The sequence below is a fragment of the Gallus gallus genome, chromosome 4 (assembly GCF_016699485.2).
Source record: "Gallus gallus isolate bGalGal1 chromosome 4, bGalGal1.mat.broiler.GRCg7b, whole genome shotgun sequence".
NCBI lineage: Eukaryota > Metazoa > Chordata > Aves > Galliformes > Phasianidae > Gallus > Gallus gallus.
Genome location: NC_052535.1, coordinates 34199724 through 34219165, shown reverse-complemented (window position 1 = coordinate 34219165; position 19442 = coordinate 34199724). Strand labels below are relative to the sequence as shown.

Sequence of the window (19442 nt, the reverse complement as noted above, 5' to 3'; positions counted from 1 at the left end):
CCCAAAATGCCCCTTTATCTCCCTGTAGCCTCAAATGGGAGGCAGCAAGTTCTGCTAAGTCCCTGGGAGTGCCAAGCATCCCCACACCACCCTAAATAATGTATATTTGTTTCCTCAGATGATTTCTTGTGCCCCCTCAAGTGCAACCCCCCAATACTGCCTCTCCTGCTGTTGTCACGAGGGCTCTGGGACTCAGCAGAGCCACTGCAGAAGAGGTGTGTAGGGCTATGTCAGGTGCTAGGGGTACCAGGGAGTGCCCATGCAGCACAGGGTGTGAATGTGAGAGGCCCCACTGCGCACGGGTGATGTGCAGGGAGGAGATATAGGAGTGCTGGGGAGACCACCACACCAGCAGAACCCTGTGGAGGAGCTGGGTGGACCCTTCCTAGGCGCATACCTCTTTCCAGCATGTCAGCATCAACCTCAATACTGTGTGGAGCCATCAGGTCCAGGTGGAAAACATCTTCAAGGCGCACATCCCACTGAAGTTAAATTGCCCCTGGTATCATCACCAAGGACCAGGTGGAATCATTACAATGTTCTATGTATCTGATTGCTTAAGTCTTAATTCATGAGACTGAGATGTAAAATACCCTCAAGACTCCTTTTTGGTGAGATAGTGTGGGAGTCCCAGTGGGTTTCAGCAGCCCGGTGAGTTTCAGCAGTCCAATGGCTCTCTTGGCTGAGTTTTCCAAGCTATTCACAGCGCACCAAAGGCATCTTTTATGAGTACAGAAATGTCAGAGGACTTTTAGGAGCAACTAAAAATTTGTATTTGTGTAAATATATTACTCCCTTTTACTAATTTTTTGTAAAGTTCACTAAAGGTGCACAGTGTCCTTTGAATTCCAGCTTCACCTGAGGGAAAGAGCAGTTCAGCAACTCTGGCTGTTTCAGCCCATGGAAACTGAGGAAATTGTATATTGTCCATCAGCATTAACAATCAGGAGGAAAATGCTGAAACTTATGCCAAAAAGAGGCAGAAGATCCAAGGTGTTCGGCACGCTGCAGTACACAGAAATGCTCACTTTTTAGTAGCAATTTAGAGCTGGCTGTGAGATGTGTTAGGTACACGAGGGCACGTGCACACCAGTCCTGATCACGCCTGCCTAAGATGATGCAACATAGGGATACTGTAATGCATGGCGTGGATTAACGCTTACCAGAGCTAGCCGAAAGACAGGGCCGTCTTATGGCGTTACTCCCCAACATTTCAAAGGAGCAGCACGTGCTGAGGAACCCCTCTGCAGAGGAGCAGGCAGCGCTGCGCTACCTGTAGTGCCTCAGGGCTCCGGTTCCGGAGGGCAGCCTCACCTCTCCGCCAGGCCACGGCCGCTACGGCAGCGGGGCGGCGCCTAACCGAGGGGGGGCTCGGTGGGACTTCGCACCCCGCACAGGTGCCGCGCAGCCTCCAGAGGCTGCATACCGCGTTTGCTTTTCGTTATTGTCTCCGGTCTGCACGGCGAGGCGTTTCGGCCACTCGGGGTGAAGCAGAGCGACCGCCCCCAATGAAGCAGTAGCGCCGAGATACCCCGTGTCGCGACGTCCTGCCATTCCGTGGCCCCCTAGACGACAGCAGCAGCCCCGAGCCCCGTGACGAGCCTCCCCTCAGGCGGGCGGCGACCGTTACGGCGCGGCGCGAAGCCCCGCGCACGCGCAGTGGCGGACCGGAAGTGCGGGCGGGGGCGGAGGCAGGCGGAAGTGCGCAGCGCCGGGGGCCGCCATTCCGGGGAGCGCAGCAGGCCGCGCGCCCCCGCCGTTGAGCCGCCAGCCTCAGGCGGGCCCGGGCCTCGCGGGCGCCCAGTGCGGGGGGCCCGGCCCCGGCCGGCAGCGCCGCCATGGAGGAGAAGAGCTTCGCCAAGGAGCTGGACCAGTGGATCGAGCAGCTGAACGAGTGCCGGCAGCTGAGCGAGAGCCAGGTCCGCAGCCTCTGCGAGAAGGTGAGGCGGGGAGAGACGGCTCGGCGCGGGGAGGCTGGCGCTGGGGCCACGCGTGACGAAAATGGCCGTGCGAGGGCCTGGCGCTGCGGGCGGGAGGAGGTGGGCTCGTTTGTCCCTCGACGCTCGCTGCCGCGGGCCCGCCTGGCGCTGCCCGCATCGAGGCTCCGAACGAGAGGCGTTGGGTGTAGAACGGCCCCGAGCCGGGAGGGCGGACGTCGCCCCGCAGCCGCGGGGAAACCTCTGACGTGTGATGAGGGATGGAGGAGGGCGGAGAGGGGCAGCGGGTGGGCTGTGGCGCTGCCTTAAAGCGAGGCTTACGCTTTGCTGAAGGGAGGCTGGGATAGAGCGGGAAGCGGTTGGAGAAATGCTATAGTTTGCCGTTCTGGATTGCTGTTGGGTGTTCCTTTGGTAGCGTGCTGTTCAGGTGTGTTTAGTGCATGCTGCAATGAGCCTTTTTTCCTATCAGGAGACGGGTCTTGGTGGCTTTTGTCTGAGAAGTTAAATGGCTGTGTGCAAGCACACCCCTCCATACTGCAGTCTATGACTGAGGTAGGATGTACGAGATGTGACAAGGCCAAGGGGCTGAAGTATGCTTCTTCATGACAGAGCAGCTGAGATTGTTCTTTCTGTTTGCTGTGCAACCTCAGTGACAGCAGAGACCATTGCCGTGCACCGGATCAGCTGATAGTTGCTCTGCCTCGTGTGTCTTGACAGCTACTTCATTGTTCCCTCTACTGTTTGTATTGCTGATAGTGAGCTCGGTTTTGTGTTGTCATGTTGTTACCTGTGTCTTATTGAGTTCTTTCAGAAGCAGGTGATCTGTTGTGGTGCCTGTTCCTGGCATTCTGGGCAGTGACTAAAACCTCAGTGACAGCTTTCAGAAGATGCAACTATTTCTTTTTCCTGAAGTCTTCAGTAGGCTACCGCAGCAATAGATTTGAACAGTAGAGAGGGTCCGCACCACCACCTCATAACTTGTTAAGAGTAGGAGTACCTCAAAAGGTAGGAGTTGTTTGAGTGCCACAGGCAGATATTCCTTAGGACTCCAAGCTGTGGCTGCCTGGCACGTGCTTTTACCAGTGATCCTGCCTTCTGTCTGGCTACACACTGGCCTCTATTTCCTTTCTCCCATTCTGATTTTACCCATGCTAGGACTGTCCATTTGCTTTACGGCTTCTTCTGCAATGTCACAGAGCTGTGACAGTTGTGAGGGCTGGTGCTGCAGCAGGGAGCAACAGAAGTGCCTTGAGATGTAGATGTCTTGAAGAGTGAGTGAGCTTCTTATCGTCTTCTGTGAAGTCCAGCTGATGAACCTGAAGAATTTATTTGCAGTTCAGAACAAGAGTTCTGAACGGTTGTTCCAACCACCGAGCTGTTAAAAAAAATCCATTCTTAATTAACAGCAAAGCCAGAGAAGGAGCTATGGCTTCTGTACTTTCAAAAACTGGACAGTACTGTCTGTAAATTGCATTGCAGTCAGTGGCTGCACAGCAGGGAGAGGTGCCAAGTTGGGAGTGCAGCTGCAGGTGAAGGGAACGTCAGTCCTCTAAAATGACAGGTAGGATGTGAACCTGTGAGGCACAGCATGTTTTCTTGGAAATGAATGTAAGGTATTGCAGCATCTGATTTTCAGGTAGTGCTGATAACTGATCTGCAGCTCTCTCAGAAAGCTTGGTTTGTTTCCCGAGATAATACTTGGAAAAACCCTTAACAACTTTTCTGGTCAAAGGCAATAACTCTTGCTTCAGGTTTTAATTAGTAATAGTATTAGGTGCTTAAAAATAGAAAAAAAACACCATTAAAGTTTTATATGAAAGTATGGGATACAAAAACAAATTAAGTCCCAGACTTGCCTGTGTGTGTCATTCTTGGTTTCACTTGCTGGCCTCACAGACAGTAATGAGGGAAGGACTGGAGGTGGCTCAGCTCACACAGGGCATAGAAGTCATTCTTCTCTCAGAAAGCTTTTGAAATTTGTGCCTGTAGAATCACTGTAAATTGATGTGCCTAGTTATGACATAACTTTGGCAGCTAATCCATCTTATATTCTTTATAGCATTAATCAAGATGTCATCCAGTGATAGCATTAAAACACTTCCCATTCTGCTGGTCTTAAAATGAAAACTAAGTTCATGCTGATGTTTAGAATGTAATAGAAGAACAAGCAATTATTGTCACTACTGGAGCTTTTAGGCACCAGAAACGTTTCCAGCCTGTTAGGGAAATGGACATCAGGCTTCTTGCATCTCATACTGCTTAACTTTATTACTGCAGACCATCTGAGTAGATGAAGGTTGTTAAAAACCTTTTTTTTTTTTTGCTCTCATTAAATAGGCAGTGAGAAAATCTATAGAGCTTAGTCTTGGATGCTGGCTGCACTTAATCAGAGGTGCAGTGGCACGTTTTGTATCCACAAAAAAATCCATTTTGTTCTGGCTTTGAATGTGGGTACTGACAGGAGAGTAGCACTTGCTGGATGGAACTCCTTTTGATCATGTGTGAGTACTGCTGCCCCTCATAACCTGTGCTTTGAGCAGCTAAACCGGGCTGAAAGACTGAGGAGGTGGATTCATTTAACAGGAAGCACTCTCAAGGTTGGACATGAAAAGCTTTAAGTGCTTAATTTAAGTGCCATTTGAGATTCAAGTCAAGTGAGCAAATTAATTCTGCTGATGAGGGAGTTAAGACCTTAGTTATAATAAAGGCAGTTTTTCATTAAGATAATAAGATATGGCATAAAGAAAACAGAGTTAAAGACTATTTCTTAAACACAGACCAACAACCATCTATTTCTTTGTAGCTTCCTTTTTTTTCCTTCCATCCTTGGTCTCTGTATGTGTAAGAGGGGCGTAGAGAGTTGTTGCTGTGAGCAGCTGGAGAGCTTTGTGTTGTGAAGTGGTGGGAGGAGAATGATTCTAACCACTAATGAAGACTCGCATTTCTTGTCCAGTTATTGAAAGGTAATTGTGCACTGATTCTTCAAGCTGAGCAGAAGGAGCCAGTTGGTGCTTTAGGGAGCACTGCTGTTACTGGCATGTACCTGTGACAGTTCTGCCCTCTGAGATCATTTTGGCCAAGAATAATTTTAATAGAATGAGCTTGTAGGCTCCTCTGCAGTAATTGGTGAAGTTAGTATGAGCGACGAAGCCAAATAGCATCCTGGATGCCATTCAAACCATGACGCATTCTGAGAGTGTTATGTTGGATCACAGTCAGCAGTATTCTATCTCTTCAGTGATAGAGTTTATCTTAGCGTTTACTGGCCTGGATGGCTCTAGGAGTGTGCATCCACGATGGCATCAGTATTGCTTTTGGGACTGTGGGGTGCCCCCTGCTGTTGAAGGGCAGGGCAGCTCTAGCACTCCAGCAACCCTCCCATTTGGGGAGAATCCAGCTGGCTCTCATCAAACAAAGCTGTTGAGGCACCTCTGAGATTTTAAGATCCTCAGCCTGTTGATGCTGTAGTTTAATTAGTTGCAACTGGCAGATTTAAATGAGAAACTCCATAGCTGGTTTCTCTGATTCTTGAAGTAAGGGCCTCCAACAGTCAAACTGAGGTCATGGTACAGTCAGTGAACCTTCCAGAAGGATCTGCGTTTCTGTGCTCTCAAAGGATCTTACACGTTCATCGGGTGCCTGGGTCTCTATTATTCTCCAGGGAAAGCCTGACACTGAAAATCTGGATGGATCTCAATCCCCTCACCGATGGAGTCAGCCTTCACAAGTCTCATAGGCAAATCCAAGCAGTATGAGAGTTGATGTGTGTTTGATCATTAAGCCTCTCACAGAGGCTTAGTCTCCTGGTGATCCTGACAGTAGTCTCAGGGCCTGTGTAAGATCTCCAGTTTCAGAGCAGCGCATTAAGAGGTTGTGTTCAAGTCCTGAGACTGTTTCTTCTTGCAGTGACAACGCAGTAAAGTACTGGGATGTGTTCTCCAGCACCCATCCATGCAGGTTGAGTGTTGGGATGGCAGGTAGCCTTGTCATCTAGTCTACTGGGAAGGAGAGCCAAGATATTGGCAAATTCACAGCCAACAAATAACCTACTTTTCAGAATAACTTTGAGGGCAGACACTGTAAATATTATGCCTACTTAACAGAAGGAGTATTCTGTTACTGTAATGCTATAATGTGATGGAAAGTACAGCAACGATAACAGAGTAGCACAATCCTAAGCTACAGCAAATGAAAATGAGCCCAAATACAGCAATCATGGATGCAGAAACAAGGGAAGAAAAACTGCTTACCTTTGGAAGGTCTCAGGTAGGCAGGGACTTCTAGCAAGATACCCTTACCTCCCCTGCCAACCCTTAAATGAAGTCTGGGAAGGGGTGGAGCCAGGATCCACCCCTTCTGGTCACTCAGGTACATTGATAGCATGCACCTGAGCTCCCCTGGTTGATCCTGCCTTCCCACCATGTGCTTCATCACTGGTTCAGGCTGTGACTTAGCATTTCCGCTGCAGTTACTCTTATTCATTCTTACCTGGAGGATGGCTTTAATTCAAAACAAATGGGGGGCATGGTTAGGAGGCTGATGTGCCAGAAATGGTAGCTAAAAATGACTTCAATAGTTATTTATCAGCCTCCGTAAGTAAATGACAGTAATGCAGGGCAACTTACTCATATCAGAATTTTTTTCTTTGTAAAGGTGCTCTTATTTTCAGCCTTTTTGTTGTAGTTACCTGTGCACAGTGAAATGAGCAACAAGAGTTAACTGATTAATTGCAGCTTTTCTGGGAAGTTTTTAATGATGCTTAAGATCTTAAGGATCTCATTTTGCCTTAGAAGATCATTTGAGGGCAAACTTCTGCGGTCAGCTCAGCTCCCAAGCAGTGTTAACACGACAAATTTTATTTTTCACGTATGTCTACAAAGCAAGCTAAAATAGGCTAAACAGTAACAGCTGGTAGGCAGTTTAAGAAGCTGCTGCTCTTTCGCTGTCAGCTCCTCCTCTCTTCTGATGAGAAACTTCTAGATTCTCCTAGTACCAATATTTCAGGTGTCTTGCTGGCCCACCTTCCTAGGATGCATTTAACATGAGCATTTAGGGTGTTACTGCACAAAAGGAGCTGCCCTCTGTTTCTTGAATGCTGTACACGTTCCCAAGATGCATGCATGGGACTGGGATGCTGGCAGGTGTGCATGATACCTGTATCATGCCTTGCATCTTTCTCCCAGAAGCACAAAGACCCTGTCTTTTCATGCGGCTGAGAAGGGAGCAGTATGCAGAATACAAAAAGGCAGAAAATACCTAGCACCTTTTGTGGTTCAGTTAACTCCAGTTCACAGTGAAGCGCAGTCTCTTGCTTCATGCAACATATGTCAGAACACAGAGAGCAAGTATTTTGTGACTGAACTTCCTATCACCCTCTGAGGGCTGAAGCTCTTGAGGGGTCCTGTAGGTGCTTTTAAAGGCATGAGCAGGAAGAACTCAGGACCGTTGCACTCAGATGCCATGTGTTTAGCAGCTAACGGCCCGTTTAGAGCTGCAAAGTGGACTCCACATCACTGAGTCTATGTTCAGGATGTCTCTGAGAATTGGGGTCACGTCCCTCAGGTTACATACCATGCAGGTGGCACGCTGGGCGATAGCCAAGCCAGTGGGCTTTAGGATATTTTTCCTAGTGTGTAAGAAGCAAGGCATCTGAATACTCAAATGTGAAGACGTGTACTCAGGGGAGCCCGCTGAGGGTGTCCTCAGTAAGCAGCTTCTCACCATGTGGTAGGTGGGACCTAACTCATCCTAAGCAAAGGGACTTGGTGAGCAGCCAAATCATCGCCTATGAGTGACTGTTCTGCACGTGTGACCCTTTGTCCTTTCTGTCCAAATCTGGCTGAGCCTGCCCTTGGGTGCTCTCTGTGCTTCAGATGTGCCAGGAGCTCTGGTCTGTATCAGCTGATGAACTGGAGGCAGCAAAAACAACCATAACGTTTGATAACCATAGTAAGTAATGCAGATAGGCTACATTACTACATTACGTTGCTGTAATTAGCATAGGAGCTGCTGGGTGCAGAGAAAGAGATGACTCAATTCAGAAATGCCTTCCCTCCATCTGTAGTTGTGTTGTTGCCAGTCGGTTATGGCCAGGAAGTTGATAATGGCTCCAGAAGAATTCAAATTAAACTTGGAAGACAATTGGAAATTTGACAGGAAGCAGCTGCCCCAGGCTAGAAAAGTCCCTCTTGCATATGCACTGAGGTTCGTGCCAGTTTAGCACAGGTAAGGTTTACGAATGCTTTTTTCCCTCATGACTTCAGCAAGAAGAAACCCTCCCTTCTGAGAAGGAGATGGATTCGATGGTTCCCGTGTGTCCTGGGAGTGGCTGGGAATAGCTGAGAGATTCCTGTTCTTGACAGTTGTCTCTTACCACAGCGTGATCTGAGAGCACAGTGCCTTCAGAGAGCTGCCTCAGGTGCCCAATGCCCTGCCACTTGTGCTCACTGCCATTTGGCAGAGTGATGCGGCTCTGCTCATCTAGCGCCACAGCAGTGCCCAGCTTTTCTGCCAGGCGAGTTGCTTCGTCACGTTCAGCCTTGCTTAGCATCAGCTCTGCTCAGATGACGAGCTGGCTTTGTAGATATGGAGCAAATGCGCTGCTTGCAGTGCTGTTTCCATGGCACAAATCTGTTCCTGCCAAATCCCAGTTTTAGGATAGCATGCTTGGTTCCTGAGTGTGCAGCAATGGGGGAAGGAAGCGCGAGGGATGCCAGAGGATGAAGGCGGTGAAGATAGCTGTCAGGGCTGGTAGAAGGGAGATTGGAGCCTGCTGCCGTGTTGCCAGTGAAGGCAAGGCGTGTGGTTCCTCGTGGCTGTGTGGGATGGAAAGCAGTAACTTGGGTGGCAGTCAGGCTAAAATGTGGCAGGAACAGAGAGCCTGTGTGCAAGTGTACCCGTTGCAAGTCAGATAACTTCTCAAAGAAGCCTCAGAGGCCATGGTGTTACTACTGGCCTAAGTACGAAATAGTATCTAGCTTTACCCTTGCTTTGGCAAAGCAAGTTTTTCAAAAAAGGTAGTTGCCTGGGCAATGTTCACAATCTTCTCTGGTGTTCCTGCCCTGACCACAGGCTGCCATACCCTGTTCATGCAAGACTCCACAGAAGTCATGCTGACAGGACATGAGATGGCCAGTGTTACAGTTGCGGTTCTTGATGTAAAGCTGATAGGCATCCTGAAGCTGAGTAGCACTTGGCTTTGGCAGTCAGACTGGAACCCCAGTGCTTCATAGTTACATAGGTCAGATGAATCAACCTGAGCTCTTCTGAACCAAGAAATCTATCAATCAAATGGACCAGTATGCTTCAAACAAACAAGTCAGTTGTGCTTAAGGAGATGAGATCTGCATGTGACACGAATGAAACACTGGAATAGCGCTTGCAGTCATTGTATGCGCTTCAAAAATGACTGGAAAAAGCAGAGGTTTCATGGATGAACCCCATCAGTGATGGAGTTTGAATGCAACAGCAAGTCTTGAAATTCACACTCCTGAATTTCAGGAAGGGTTAAGAATTAACTTGTTCATTTACTTCTTTGAATATGCTTATTGTCATACACGGTACAATAAAATCTGTGTGTCCAGGCTTCACAGTACCAAACTTATCTTCTTGCACAACGGTTTGTAAAATGTACTTTTGCCTTTGCTTATTCAACAAGCTCCTTTTCTAGTGGTCATCCTTCTCTATTAGAGGGAAACTGAATTTCCAGTGCAAACGCAGTGGAATAACTTCTGTACCTGCCAGTGGAGGAGCTTCCTGCATTTTCGTTCTGTTTTTCTTTATTTTTCTCTTGCTAGGCTAAAGAAATTCTTACAAAAGAATCAAATGTGCAAGAGGTACGTTGCCCTGTCACTGTCTGTGGGGACGTCCATGGCCAATTCCACGATCTTATGGAACTCTTCAGAATCGGTGGGAAGTCTCCAGACACAAATTACCTGTTCATGGGAGACTATGTGGACAGAGGCTACTACTCGGTGGAAACGGTGACTCTACTAGTAGCGTTAAAGGTATGGCTGGACAGCTTTGTTACGATGACCTTGGGCAAAACTGTGCTTTTGAGGGGATATGAAAGAATTGTTCCCCCGTTGACACTGCAGTTGGCTTGAGCTAAATGGATGTAAGTTGGAATGTGTTAATGGACACATGCTTTTACATAATAGACCTGAGTGCTTGCCCGCTGCTTGAAGCTTTTAGTTAGTATTTCTCCATATCTTTTACACAGTTCTTGTGCTAAAGAAAAGCTGCTTTTTTTTTTTTTCTTCCCCTTTTTTGGTCAATAGGTGCGTTACCCAGAGCGCATTACAATACTGAGAGGAAATCATGAAAGCAGACAAATTACACAAGTGTATGGCTTTTATGATGAATGTCTGCGGAAATACGGCAATGCCAATGTCTGGAAGTATTTCACAGATCTGTTTGATTATCTTCCACTTACAGCTCTAGTTGATGGCCAGGTAAGCTTTCCTGCCTTGAAAATAAACTGTTTTGTAGCACAACGCAAGCTGTGCTGTCTGACCCATACATGAACAATCTCAAACAAGCTGCCTTAGCTTGTGGCCAGAATTTTTTGTAAAGCCCATGTGTTTACTGTGGGTTTGGGGAAGTATTAATACAAGTTGATGGTGCAGCAAGGCCTCTGCATTTGCTGCCTAAGGAATGCAGGGTATTGCAGATACTGTTTATTTTAAAGGACTCTTCACCAGGTGAGAATCCCCTTGTGATACATCACGTGTGAGTTGACGTATCGCTGTGATACTGAAGGCACGGTATGTTTGTTGCTCCAATATTAGTGTGCAATGTGCAGCCTTCCAGTTTTGTTTCCATCTGAGGCAATTAAAATTTGTTTCTCCCCTGTAAGGGTAGACCGCTGTAATTGCAAAGTAATGGGTTAGAAACAGCTATTTCTGAGATGAGTCTTCCCATAGCAAAGATGCATTTAATGGATCGTTCTTTTTTCTGCAACAGATATTCTGTCTCCACGGTGGCCTCTCTCCATCCATAGATACACTGGATCATATCAGGGCTCTGGACCGCCTGCAGGAAGTTCCACATGAGGTAACAGGAAACCAGATGCATTACAATTTAGATACGTTTGTTGAAAATGCAAATGTGCAGTCATGCAGAAGTGTATTTGCACAATGAGACATACTATTATGCAGAAGAGCTATAGCAAATGAAAATTCATTTGGTTAAAACACACCCAAGTCAATATGCTTTGATTACAGCAATCTGCAAAAGGAGAGCTGTGGGGTTTTCACAGCTGTTTTTCACAGAAACACAGATTTTCTTGACCGTCATGCTGACTCAGTCATATTGGCAAGGGAAAGTGCCTCATTGCAGACTTCCTTGGGAACCAACCACCAGCACACAAAGCTGTCATGTCACTATCCCTCCACCCCAGCCAGTCCTTCTTGTGTTTTCACTGTGTTTGTTGCTACCCTCTTTCCTCTGGGGTCCTGAAAAAGTTACAGGGAGCCTATAGGACGTGCTGATGTGCAGGAGTCCCAGATGGAGCAGCTGGGGAGTGCCAATTGGACTGGAGGAGCCGCCTTTTGAGCTCCCAGGCTAGCAAATAGCTCTGCTCTGTTGGAGTTGTTGGGGCTTACAGATGGTCTTGATTATCCTCCGATGAAAACAAACTGCTTGTCCTGAAACGTCTTGGGTACAGGAGCAAGAACAGAGTGGCAAGGTCTGCCTGAGATTTCTGAAAGTCTGAAATAAGCTGTTTGAATTGCCCCCAGAATTAGGAGGGAGGCTGTTTGGTGGGGCTTCTGATTGTAGATAGATGGTAATGATTGTTTTGTTGCTCTGGGGTTTTCACAGTCTTATGCTGCATATGTTTCCTGAAATCTGAATTTCCTGAGGACCTCTGTGTGGTGGATAGGACCACCACACAAGCTACCACGTAGCTTGGATCAGTGGATAGGAGACAGCAGAGGGCTTTGATAAGTACTAGACAATTTGTAGTGCCCCTTAGTTTCTTAACAGCTCAGCGAGAAAAGCTGCTGAGCTTCGCTTGTGAATGTTAAAAGTTATGTACCAGGATATTTGTGAATATGTAAAATCCAACGAACAACAATTCAGCAGAGGAAATTACATGGTTAATACCCTGCCAGAAGAACTGCGGAAGATTAACCATCAATCTTTTGATTAGTTCGTAGCTTCACGTGGGCAATTTCCCTTCCATTAATTTATTACAAGTTGGCTGGCACTAATGAACCCTTTGTGTATCCTCGGACTTGCATGCGTACTTTGCCATGTGGCCTCTATTATACTGTGAGAGTCAGGAAGAAGAATGTGGATCCGCTCTGCACATCTTTGCAGCTCTGATGAGGTCAGGAGAGGTGGCAAGTGGTGTGTGTGGTAGAGGTGGCCACACAGTTCTCTGGTAGTGGGGACTCCTCAGCTGTACATGTATTCTTTTCTTGTGAAAGGATGTTGACTGATGCATGGAGTAACTAACTGTTGTTAGATAAACATATGTGGCTTATGCAGAGAAGAACATGCAGGCAGTCATTTTACTGTAAATATTTAAAGACATATTTTCATAACTACTTTGTAAACACAATGAAAGCTAATGAGGAATACTCACTTATTTTCAAGGGTCCAATGTGTGATCTGTTATGGTCGGATCCAGATGATCGTGGCGGCTGGGGTATATCTCCACGTGGTGCCGGCTACACGTTTGGGCAAGACATTTCTGAAACATTTAATCATGCCAACGGTCTTACACTGGTCTCCCGCGCTCACCAACTCGTCATGGAGGTAGGGCAAACACTCTGTGCTGGACGGGCAAAAAGAAAAAAAAGGTAGATGTAAATTGTCTCTTTTGTGAGACCTTCTGGTGCATTTGCACGAGCTGACACAAAAGCTAGGCAGGTAAGTTCCTAAGGGGGATTTTAATGATGTGAAAACAACAAGAGATGTAAAAGGATGTGCTTTGACCTGCTCTGTAAATAAGTACATGGCCAAAGAGACCCTGCCGTACCCTGTTTGTGGAAGTAACAATCTTCTTACATGCTGTATTAAACAGGCTGCCCTATAGGACATAGTAGTCAGATATGACAGGGATTAAGCCCAACTTTGGCTGCTGATGGTCTATTCTTGTATGTCGTGATGGAAAAATGCCTAGTGGGTCAGTGGAGCAGACTTATTTTTACATCTAGTTCAAGCAGGTCTTGTAAGTAGCAGCGTGTGTCAGAATTCCCTTCCAAGTGAACTGGCAAATTCTCATTTGTGGTGAATGAAAGCTGAGGGTTTACCTGAAGTCTCCAGTTTTTCTTCTTGTGTGATCCACAATTTGCATACAAACCCATTGGTGGCAAATAGCCAGTCTCTGTGTACAATGGCCTAAATTATTCTTGCTAGGTAAACACTGCTTGTAAACACCGCTTGTTGATGTTGTAGAGTTCCTTTTGGAAATGGAACTACCCGGAAGAAACCTTCTGTTTGGCAAATGGGTTGAGTTGTTGTTTGAGGCCAGAAGAGGAAATTCAGATGGACTGAGGGTTGAGGTTTAACAGTGACCTCTTTTCTCTTTTTCCTGGCAGGGTTATAACTGGTGCCATGACCGAAATGTGGTGACCATTTTCAGTGCGCCCAATTACTGTTACCGCTGTGGGAACCAGGCCGCTATCATGGAACTAGATGACACTTTAAAATATTCCTTGTGAGTAATGTGCTTCAAGCTGTTCTGTTCCTGCTCTTAAAAGCTTTGCTTAGGTACTGCTTTGTCTCCTTTTCCTGGTTCTGAAACATTGGAGCTTCTGCAGGGCTGTGTTTGTTCTGTGAGCAGCATTTCTACCGGCAGATGAGTTTGCCTTCTGCTGGTCAGCAGTCTGGGGACCTGCTGTGTCCGCTGATTTAGATTTGGGGTTGTGGGAGATCTGGGACACTTCAGGTGGCAGCAGCCAGGAAAATAAAGTGACAGCAGCAGGAGAGCAAGTCCTGTGCTTGCAGTACTGGAAACTGCCTTGTGTGGAGGAGAAATGACCCCTTTTTCTTTCCTGCAGCCTTCAGTTTGACCCAGCACCTCGTCGTGGAGAGCCTCACGTTACCCGTCGTACCCCAGACTACTTCCTATAAACCTCTCATAACCTTTTAGAAGGAAGTACACCTGGCGTTTTAAAGAGCAACAATATTTACATGTTTCTGTAAGAAATCGGGGTTCGTCTCTACTTATAATCCCCATCATGGACCAAAATGTGCCATACTGAGGACGAAGAGCGTTCAGCACAACTTGAGACTGAATTCCTTACAACACTATATATCCTATACCAATCAGTCCGACAGTCAGTTTGCCTGCTGTATTGTAGTCATTATTTTTTGTTGGTTTTTTTTTTTTCTGGACTGTTCAGAGAGGACAAGGTAACTCTAATGCTTCCATCTCCTTCTACGCTTATTTGTAAATTTTTAGTTCTAGTGGTTAACTGGCATGAATTAGCGTTTTGGAGTTCATTTTTAAGGGAAATGCACACTAACTTCTTTGCCCCACCACTCTTGATTTTACCGAAAGACGAGCGCCTGAAGTGGAGCAGGCCAGGCTGGCCGGGGCCCCGGGCGGCCCGGCCCGGGGGGTGCAGCCCTGCCCCCGGCAGGGGTCGGATGGCCTCTAAGGCACCTTCCACCCCCCCGCCCTTCTGCGCTTCTAGGAGAAGGGAAGCGATTCCTGCTTTTGGGAGTACGTTGTCATAACACGGAATAAAGCGTTCCCTTTTTAGCTCGATTCCCGTCCTGTGTCGTTCCCGCCTCCGCGTACTTGTCACGGCCGCGCTTCTCCCGCTCGCTGTACCTGAACAATAAACGCCCTTCTCAGCCCGAGCCGTGGTGCTGCGCTCTCGGGGGCGGGCCGGGGGCCGGGGCGGCGCCGGGCGGGAGGGCGGGCTGCGGCTGAGCCATGGCGGCGGCCGCGTACGAGCTGCTGGTGCTGGGCGGCGGGTCCGGCGGGCTGGCGGGGGCGCGCCGGGCGGCCGAGATGGGCGCCCGCGTCGCCCTGGTGGAGCCGCGACGCCTCGGCGGCACCTGCGTGAGTCGGGCAGGGGCGGCGGGACGCGGTTGGCGGGGAGGGTCGAAGCAGCGGACGGGAAAACGGCTCGTCCGCCCAGCGGCTCGCTCGAGGGGAAGAGGCGGCGGTGCGCTTCCCTTCCCGGAGCGGCCGCGCGACGGACGCTGCTGGAACGCGGCCGCAAACGGCGCGCTCGGCGGATCTCCCGTATTCTACCGCTGGACCGCGAGCACCGCCGACCTTCCGTGCTCAGCCTCGAGGGAGCGGAGGGCTGTGATACAGCGCGAGGGACGCGGCACCCGCCCTCCTCGGCTGTCCCGGGCACGGGGCTGCCCTCGCCGCCGGCTCCGGGCAACGAGACGAGCATCCCCTTGTGCAAGTTAGGCTCACAAGTTGATCTTCTTCCCTCCTAGGTCAACGTTGGGTGCGTGCCAAAAAAGGTGAGTGCGCTTTTTTTTTTTTCCCTTGTTCGAAACGTTTTGTCCTGGGTCAGGTTCAGCCCCGGCAAGGAGTCCCATGCGTTGGGTTTGGCCCTGGGCGAAAGGCGGCTAACTGCACCGAGGTCAGGGCACAGCCTGCAGGGTGAGGGCGTGGGGAGGAAGCAGCGCTTGCAGAGCGTTGCGCAAGTGCACCTCCCTGGGGCTCCCAGATCCCGGTGCCGTGGGCTGGTCCGGGCAGAGGTATGGCATCAGGAAGTGCAGCCAAGCTAAGATCCCGGTGGAGCGAGCCGGCGGAGCCACCTGTATGGCCTTGCACGCAAAGGGCGGTCACAGCCGCGCAGTGGCCGGGTGCTCGCTGCGACAGACCTCGGGGCCCCCGTGGTGTTTGCAGTTCTGAAACCACAAGAGCCCGCTGGGTGTCACGGGCTCACCCTGAAGCCTGCCGCGCCGGGGCACTGAGTGGGCCGTGCTCTGTGCGAGCAGGTGATGTGGAACACCGCCGTGCACGCCGAGTTCATCCACGACCATCCTGACTACGGCTTCGAGATACCCGGCGTCAGGTTTAACTGGAGGTGAGGCCCGGGCTGGGCGGTGCTGGGTGCCAGCCCCAGTGGGGAAGGCACCCGCCTGCCCTGCAACTCACGCCCATTTTATTTTGGATCTCCTTTGCCACGTGGTGAGAGTGTTTCGGATGAGCTCTGTAGCTTCGTTACTTGGCGGTGACAATAAACTTCCATCTTTTTCCAGAACCATTAAGGAGAAGCGTGATGCTTACGTGAGACGCCTGAATGAGATCTATGAGAATAACGTAGCCAAGGTGCGGATGCTTTTACTCCCTGAGGCTGGCGTGGAAGCAGTCCCTTCTGTCTATTTTCTGTATTTATCTGCCGCTGATGCCATACCTGGGCTCCCTGCTGTTGCTCCACAGGCTCACATTGACATCATCCGTGGTTACGGCAAGTTCACCGCCGATCCGGAGCCCACCATCGAAGTGGATGGGCAGAAGTACACGGCTCCTCACATCCTCATTGCGACAGGTGGGCGCCCAGTGGTCCCTCCTGACTGTGAAGTTCCCGGTGAGTACCCGCATAGCGCGAGCAGGGAGCAAGTGATGCGGCTGCAGGAAGCTTCCTGCAGTTATCCATGGTAAAGTCACCGTGTTGCTTTGCAGGTGCCAGCCTCGGTATAACCAGTGATGGGTTCTTCGACCTGGAGGAACTCCCCAGGTACAGTGGGATATCTCGCATCCCGGTGATGCAGTGGAGAGGTGAATCCCAGAGCTTGGTGGCTTCTCAGTGGCTCCACCTTGCTCTTCCCAGCTCTGCCCTGGGAGGTTGCATAGGCTGTTCTGCAAGGCTCCCACTGTGGTGGCACCCCAGATGAACCACTTGGTTTGGGCCCAGAAGAAGCTGCCAGGCTTCTGGTGCTTGTCAGGTTCCAAATACGTGCACGTGGCATTCTTGCTTTTCTCTGCAGGCACAGCGTGGTCGTTGGTGCAGGGTACATTGCAGTGGAAATCGTGGGGATCCTCTCCACACTGGGCTCCAAGTCCTCCTTGCTTATCCGTCGGGACAAGGTACTGCTGCTGGCCATCCCCACGGTGCCTCCCATAGCAGCCACATCCCAGCTGCCCACAGGTCTCTGGCAGGGCAGCCAGGGAAGCTGTGGGCGGAGGCAGAGCAGAGGCGTGCTGCTGAGCCCATCCCTGCAGCTGTAGAGCATGCGGAGCTTTTTTGTAGCAGTGCGTGCCATGAGACCTTTTTCCTTCGGCTTCATGTTGAGTCATAGCTTGAAGAAAGCAAACTAAGGAAGATTAAAAAAACAAAGAAACGCTTTACCATGAAGCAGAAGCATCCCAGCCTATTATTTGTGATAGAGTGGGGCAAGAAAACAGGCAGAATGGAGATGGAGGTGGATAGGGTCACCAGGCATCCTAGTGTGTGGGATCTCAGAGGGCTGCATGTTCCCTGCCTAGGTCCTGAGGACGTTTGACTCACTGATCAGCACAAACTGCACGCAGGAGCTGGAGAACATGGGAGTTGATGTCTGGAAGCACACACAGGTATGGGCACTCGCTGGGGACAAGATGAGGTTGGATTTGATGATCTTGAAGGTCTTTTCCAACCTGAGCAATTCTATGATTCTATGATTCCGAGGTGGATGGGGTGGCACCCCAAGCAAGGGTGGTTGCTTACCAACCCTACTAGCACCTTCCCACCATGGCCCTTGGTTGTCCCCACAGGTCCAGGCTGTCACCAAGTCCCCCAGTGGCTTGCTGGAGGTGACGGTGACATCCTCTGAGCCCGGGCACAAGCCAACTGTGAAGGTGATCCGTGATGTGGACTGCCTTCTGTGGGCCATTGGGCGGAAGCCGAACACGGAGGAGCTGTGCCTGGACCGTGTGGTGAGACAGAAACGTATCCCCTTCCCCTTAAGCATTGCCATCCTTGGACTGCAGAGCTTCTTGGTGCCATGTGGGACCATAAAAAGTCTGGTGCATCCCTGCCAGTCTCAGTTCCTCCATCCAGGGACCTTCACGTTGCTGTGAGGACCACAAGGTTCCAAGCGCTGACATGGCTGGTGTTCCCCTGGCAGGGTGTGAAGGTGGATCCCCACAACCATGTGGTGGTGGACGAGTTCCAGAACACCACCAGAAAGGGGATCTACGCCATCGGTGATGTCTGTGGCAAAGCCCTCCTGACCCCAGGTGAGTACCGGTGCCCTCCATCCCCTCAACCCCCAGCAGAGCCATGCCTCACATACCCCGCCCCTCTCCTTAGTGGCCATTGCAGCCGGGAGAAAGCTGGCACTTCGGCTCTTTGGTAACCAGCAACATGCCCGGCTCGACTACAGCAACATCCCCACTGTCGTCTTCAGCCACCCACCCATTGGAACTGTGGGCCTCACTGAAGGTAGGGGCAGGAGGACCTGCAGAGAGGCGTGCAGGTGTTAAATCAGTGCTTGTGTGGAGAAACAGGCCGGGGAAACTGATGTGCAGTGCCCTTCTGCTGCAGATGAAGCCATCTCTGTGTATGGGAAGGACAACGTGAAGATCTACTCCACGTTGTTCACCCCCATGTACCATGCAGTCACCCAGAGGAAGGTGAAGTGTGTGATGAAGCTGGTGTGCACCGGCAAGGAGGAGAAGGTGCGTGCAAGGGGACAGTGGTATCCCCACCTAGGAGGGTGCAGGTCCCCTTGTGGGCTATTGCTGCAGGGAACACCACTGGCTGTCCCTGTGGGGGGCCACCAGCGGTGGTGGTGGTGTACACTCCTGGCTGCGAGTCTGGTCTCACACTGGCTTCTTGCTTATTCCTGGAAGGTGGTGGGGCTGCACATGCAAGGCCTGGGCTGTGACGAGATGCTGCAGGGCTTCGCTGTGGCCATCAAAATGGGAGCCACCAAGGCCGACTTTGACAACACAGTTGCTATCCACCCTACCTCTGCAGAGGAGCTGGTGACAATGCGCTGAAGTGGAGATGAGCTGCTGGCAGCTGAAGCAGAAGCCAGTCCTTGCCTCTTGGCAGCACTTCCTCTGTGCAAGTTAATCACACAAGCAAACTTCACCTCTTTCTCACTGAAAAATTCTCCTTGGGTGTAGGAAATCATATTTTGTCATGTCTTAAAAAGTACCTAAACATCAGCCAATTGCTTAGAGAGCAACACAGTGACAGAATCAGCGTGGTGTGACCCAGAGTGGAAAATAAATACAGTGATGCTGGCAAACCTTTGCCTTGCGTGTTGTAATTGCTGTCCTGTGTTGTACCACGCAGGGCAGGAACAAGTGCTGGGGCATCATTAAGAGGCAAAGGCAGGGAGTCACCAAGGGATGCCAAAGGGATCGGGACGGGTTGCAAGCTGCGTCTACACGAGCTTCCTGAAGTTCACCAAGGCCAAGTGCTGCTCCGGGTTTGACCCACAAGGCTTCCAACTCGCCGCTCCAGCCGCCGCCATTACGCTGCTCGGGGGCGCGGGGCTGACGCTGAGACCACAGGGCGCCTGCGCAGTGCGGCCGCCATCTTCCCTCCTCCCTCCGTTCCCCTTCCGGCCGTGGGCGGCGCC

At 50.2% G+C, this 19442-nt stretch overlaps 2 protein-coding genes across 3 annotated transcripts; both read left to right on the top strand.

The window, feature by feature from the left end:
* The first annotated feature begins 1723 nt into the window (after window positions 1–1723).
* PPP2CB (protein phosphatase 2 catalytic subunit beta) lies at window positions 1724–14756 on the top strand. 2 transcript variants are annotated; one of them, NM_205124.2, is made up of 7 exons: window positions 1724–1940; window positions 9734–9943; window positions 10217–10390; window positions 10902–10991; window positions 12540–12701; window positions 13487–13605; window positions 13949–14756. In NM_205124.2, exons 1-7 carry the CDS (start codon window positions 1839–1841, stop codon window positions 14019–14021), a joined length of 930 nt encoding a protein of 309 aa, NP_990455.1. In that variant the 5' UTR covers window positions 1724–1838; the 3' UTR covers window positions 14022–14756. The 2 variants fall into 2 exon arrangements, with proteins under 2 accessions (NP_990455.1, XP_040554668.1); XM_040698734.2 differs by having other exon boundaries at window positions 1937–2489; window positions 13949–14661.
* A 67-nt stretch (window positions 14757–14823) lies between these two features.
* Window positions 14824–19106, top strand: GSR (glutathione-disulfide reductase). Its single transcript, XM_015276627.4, has 13 exons — window positions 14824–14961; window positions 15354–15380; window positions 15864–15952; window positions 16128–16197; window positions 16309–16456; window positions 16552–16606; window positions 16857–16956; window positions 17356–17442; window positions 17623–17784; window positions 17976–18087; window positions 18161–18292; window positions 18395–18528; window positions 18703–19106. The coding sequence occupies exons 1-13, from the start codon at window positions 14833–14835 to the stop codon at window positions 18850–18852; spliced, it is 1395 nt and encodes a 464-aa protein (XP_015132113.2). The 5' UTR covers window positions 14824–14832; the 3' UTR covers window positions 18853–19106.
* The last annotated feature ends 336 nt before the right edge of the window (window positions 19107–19442 follow it).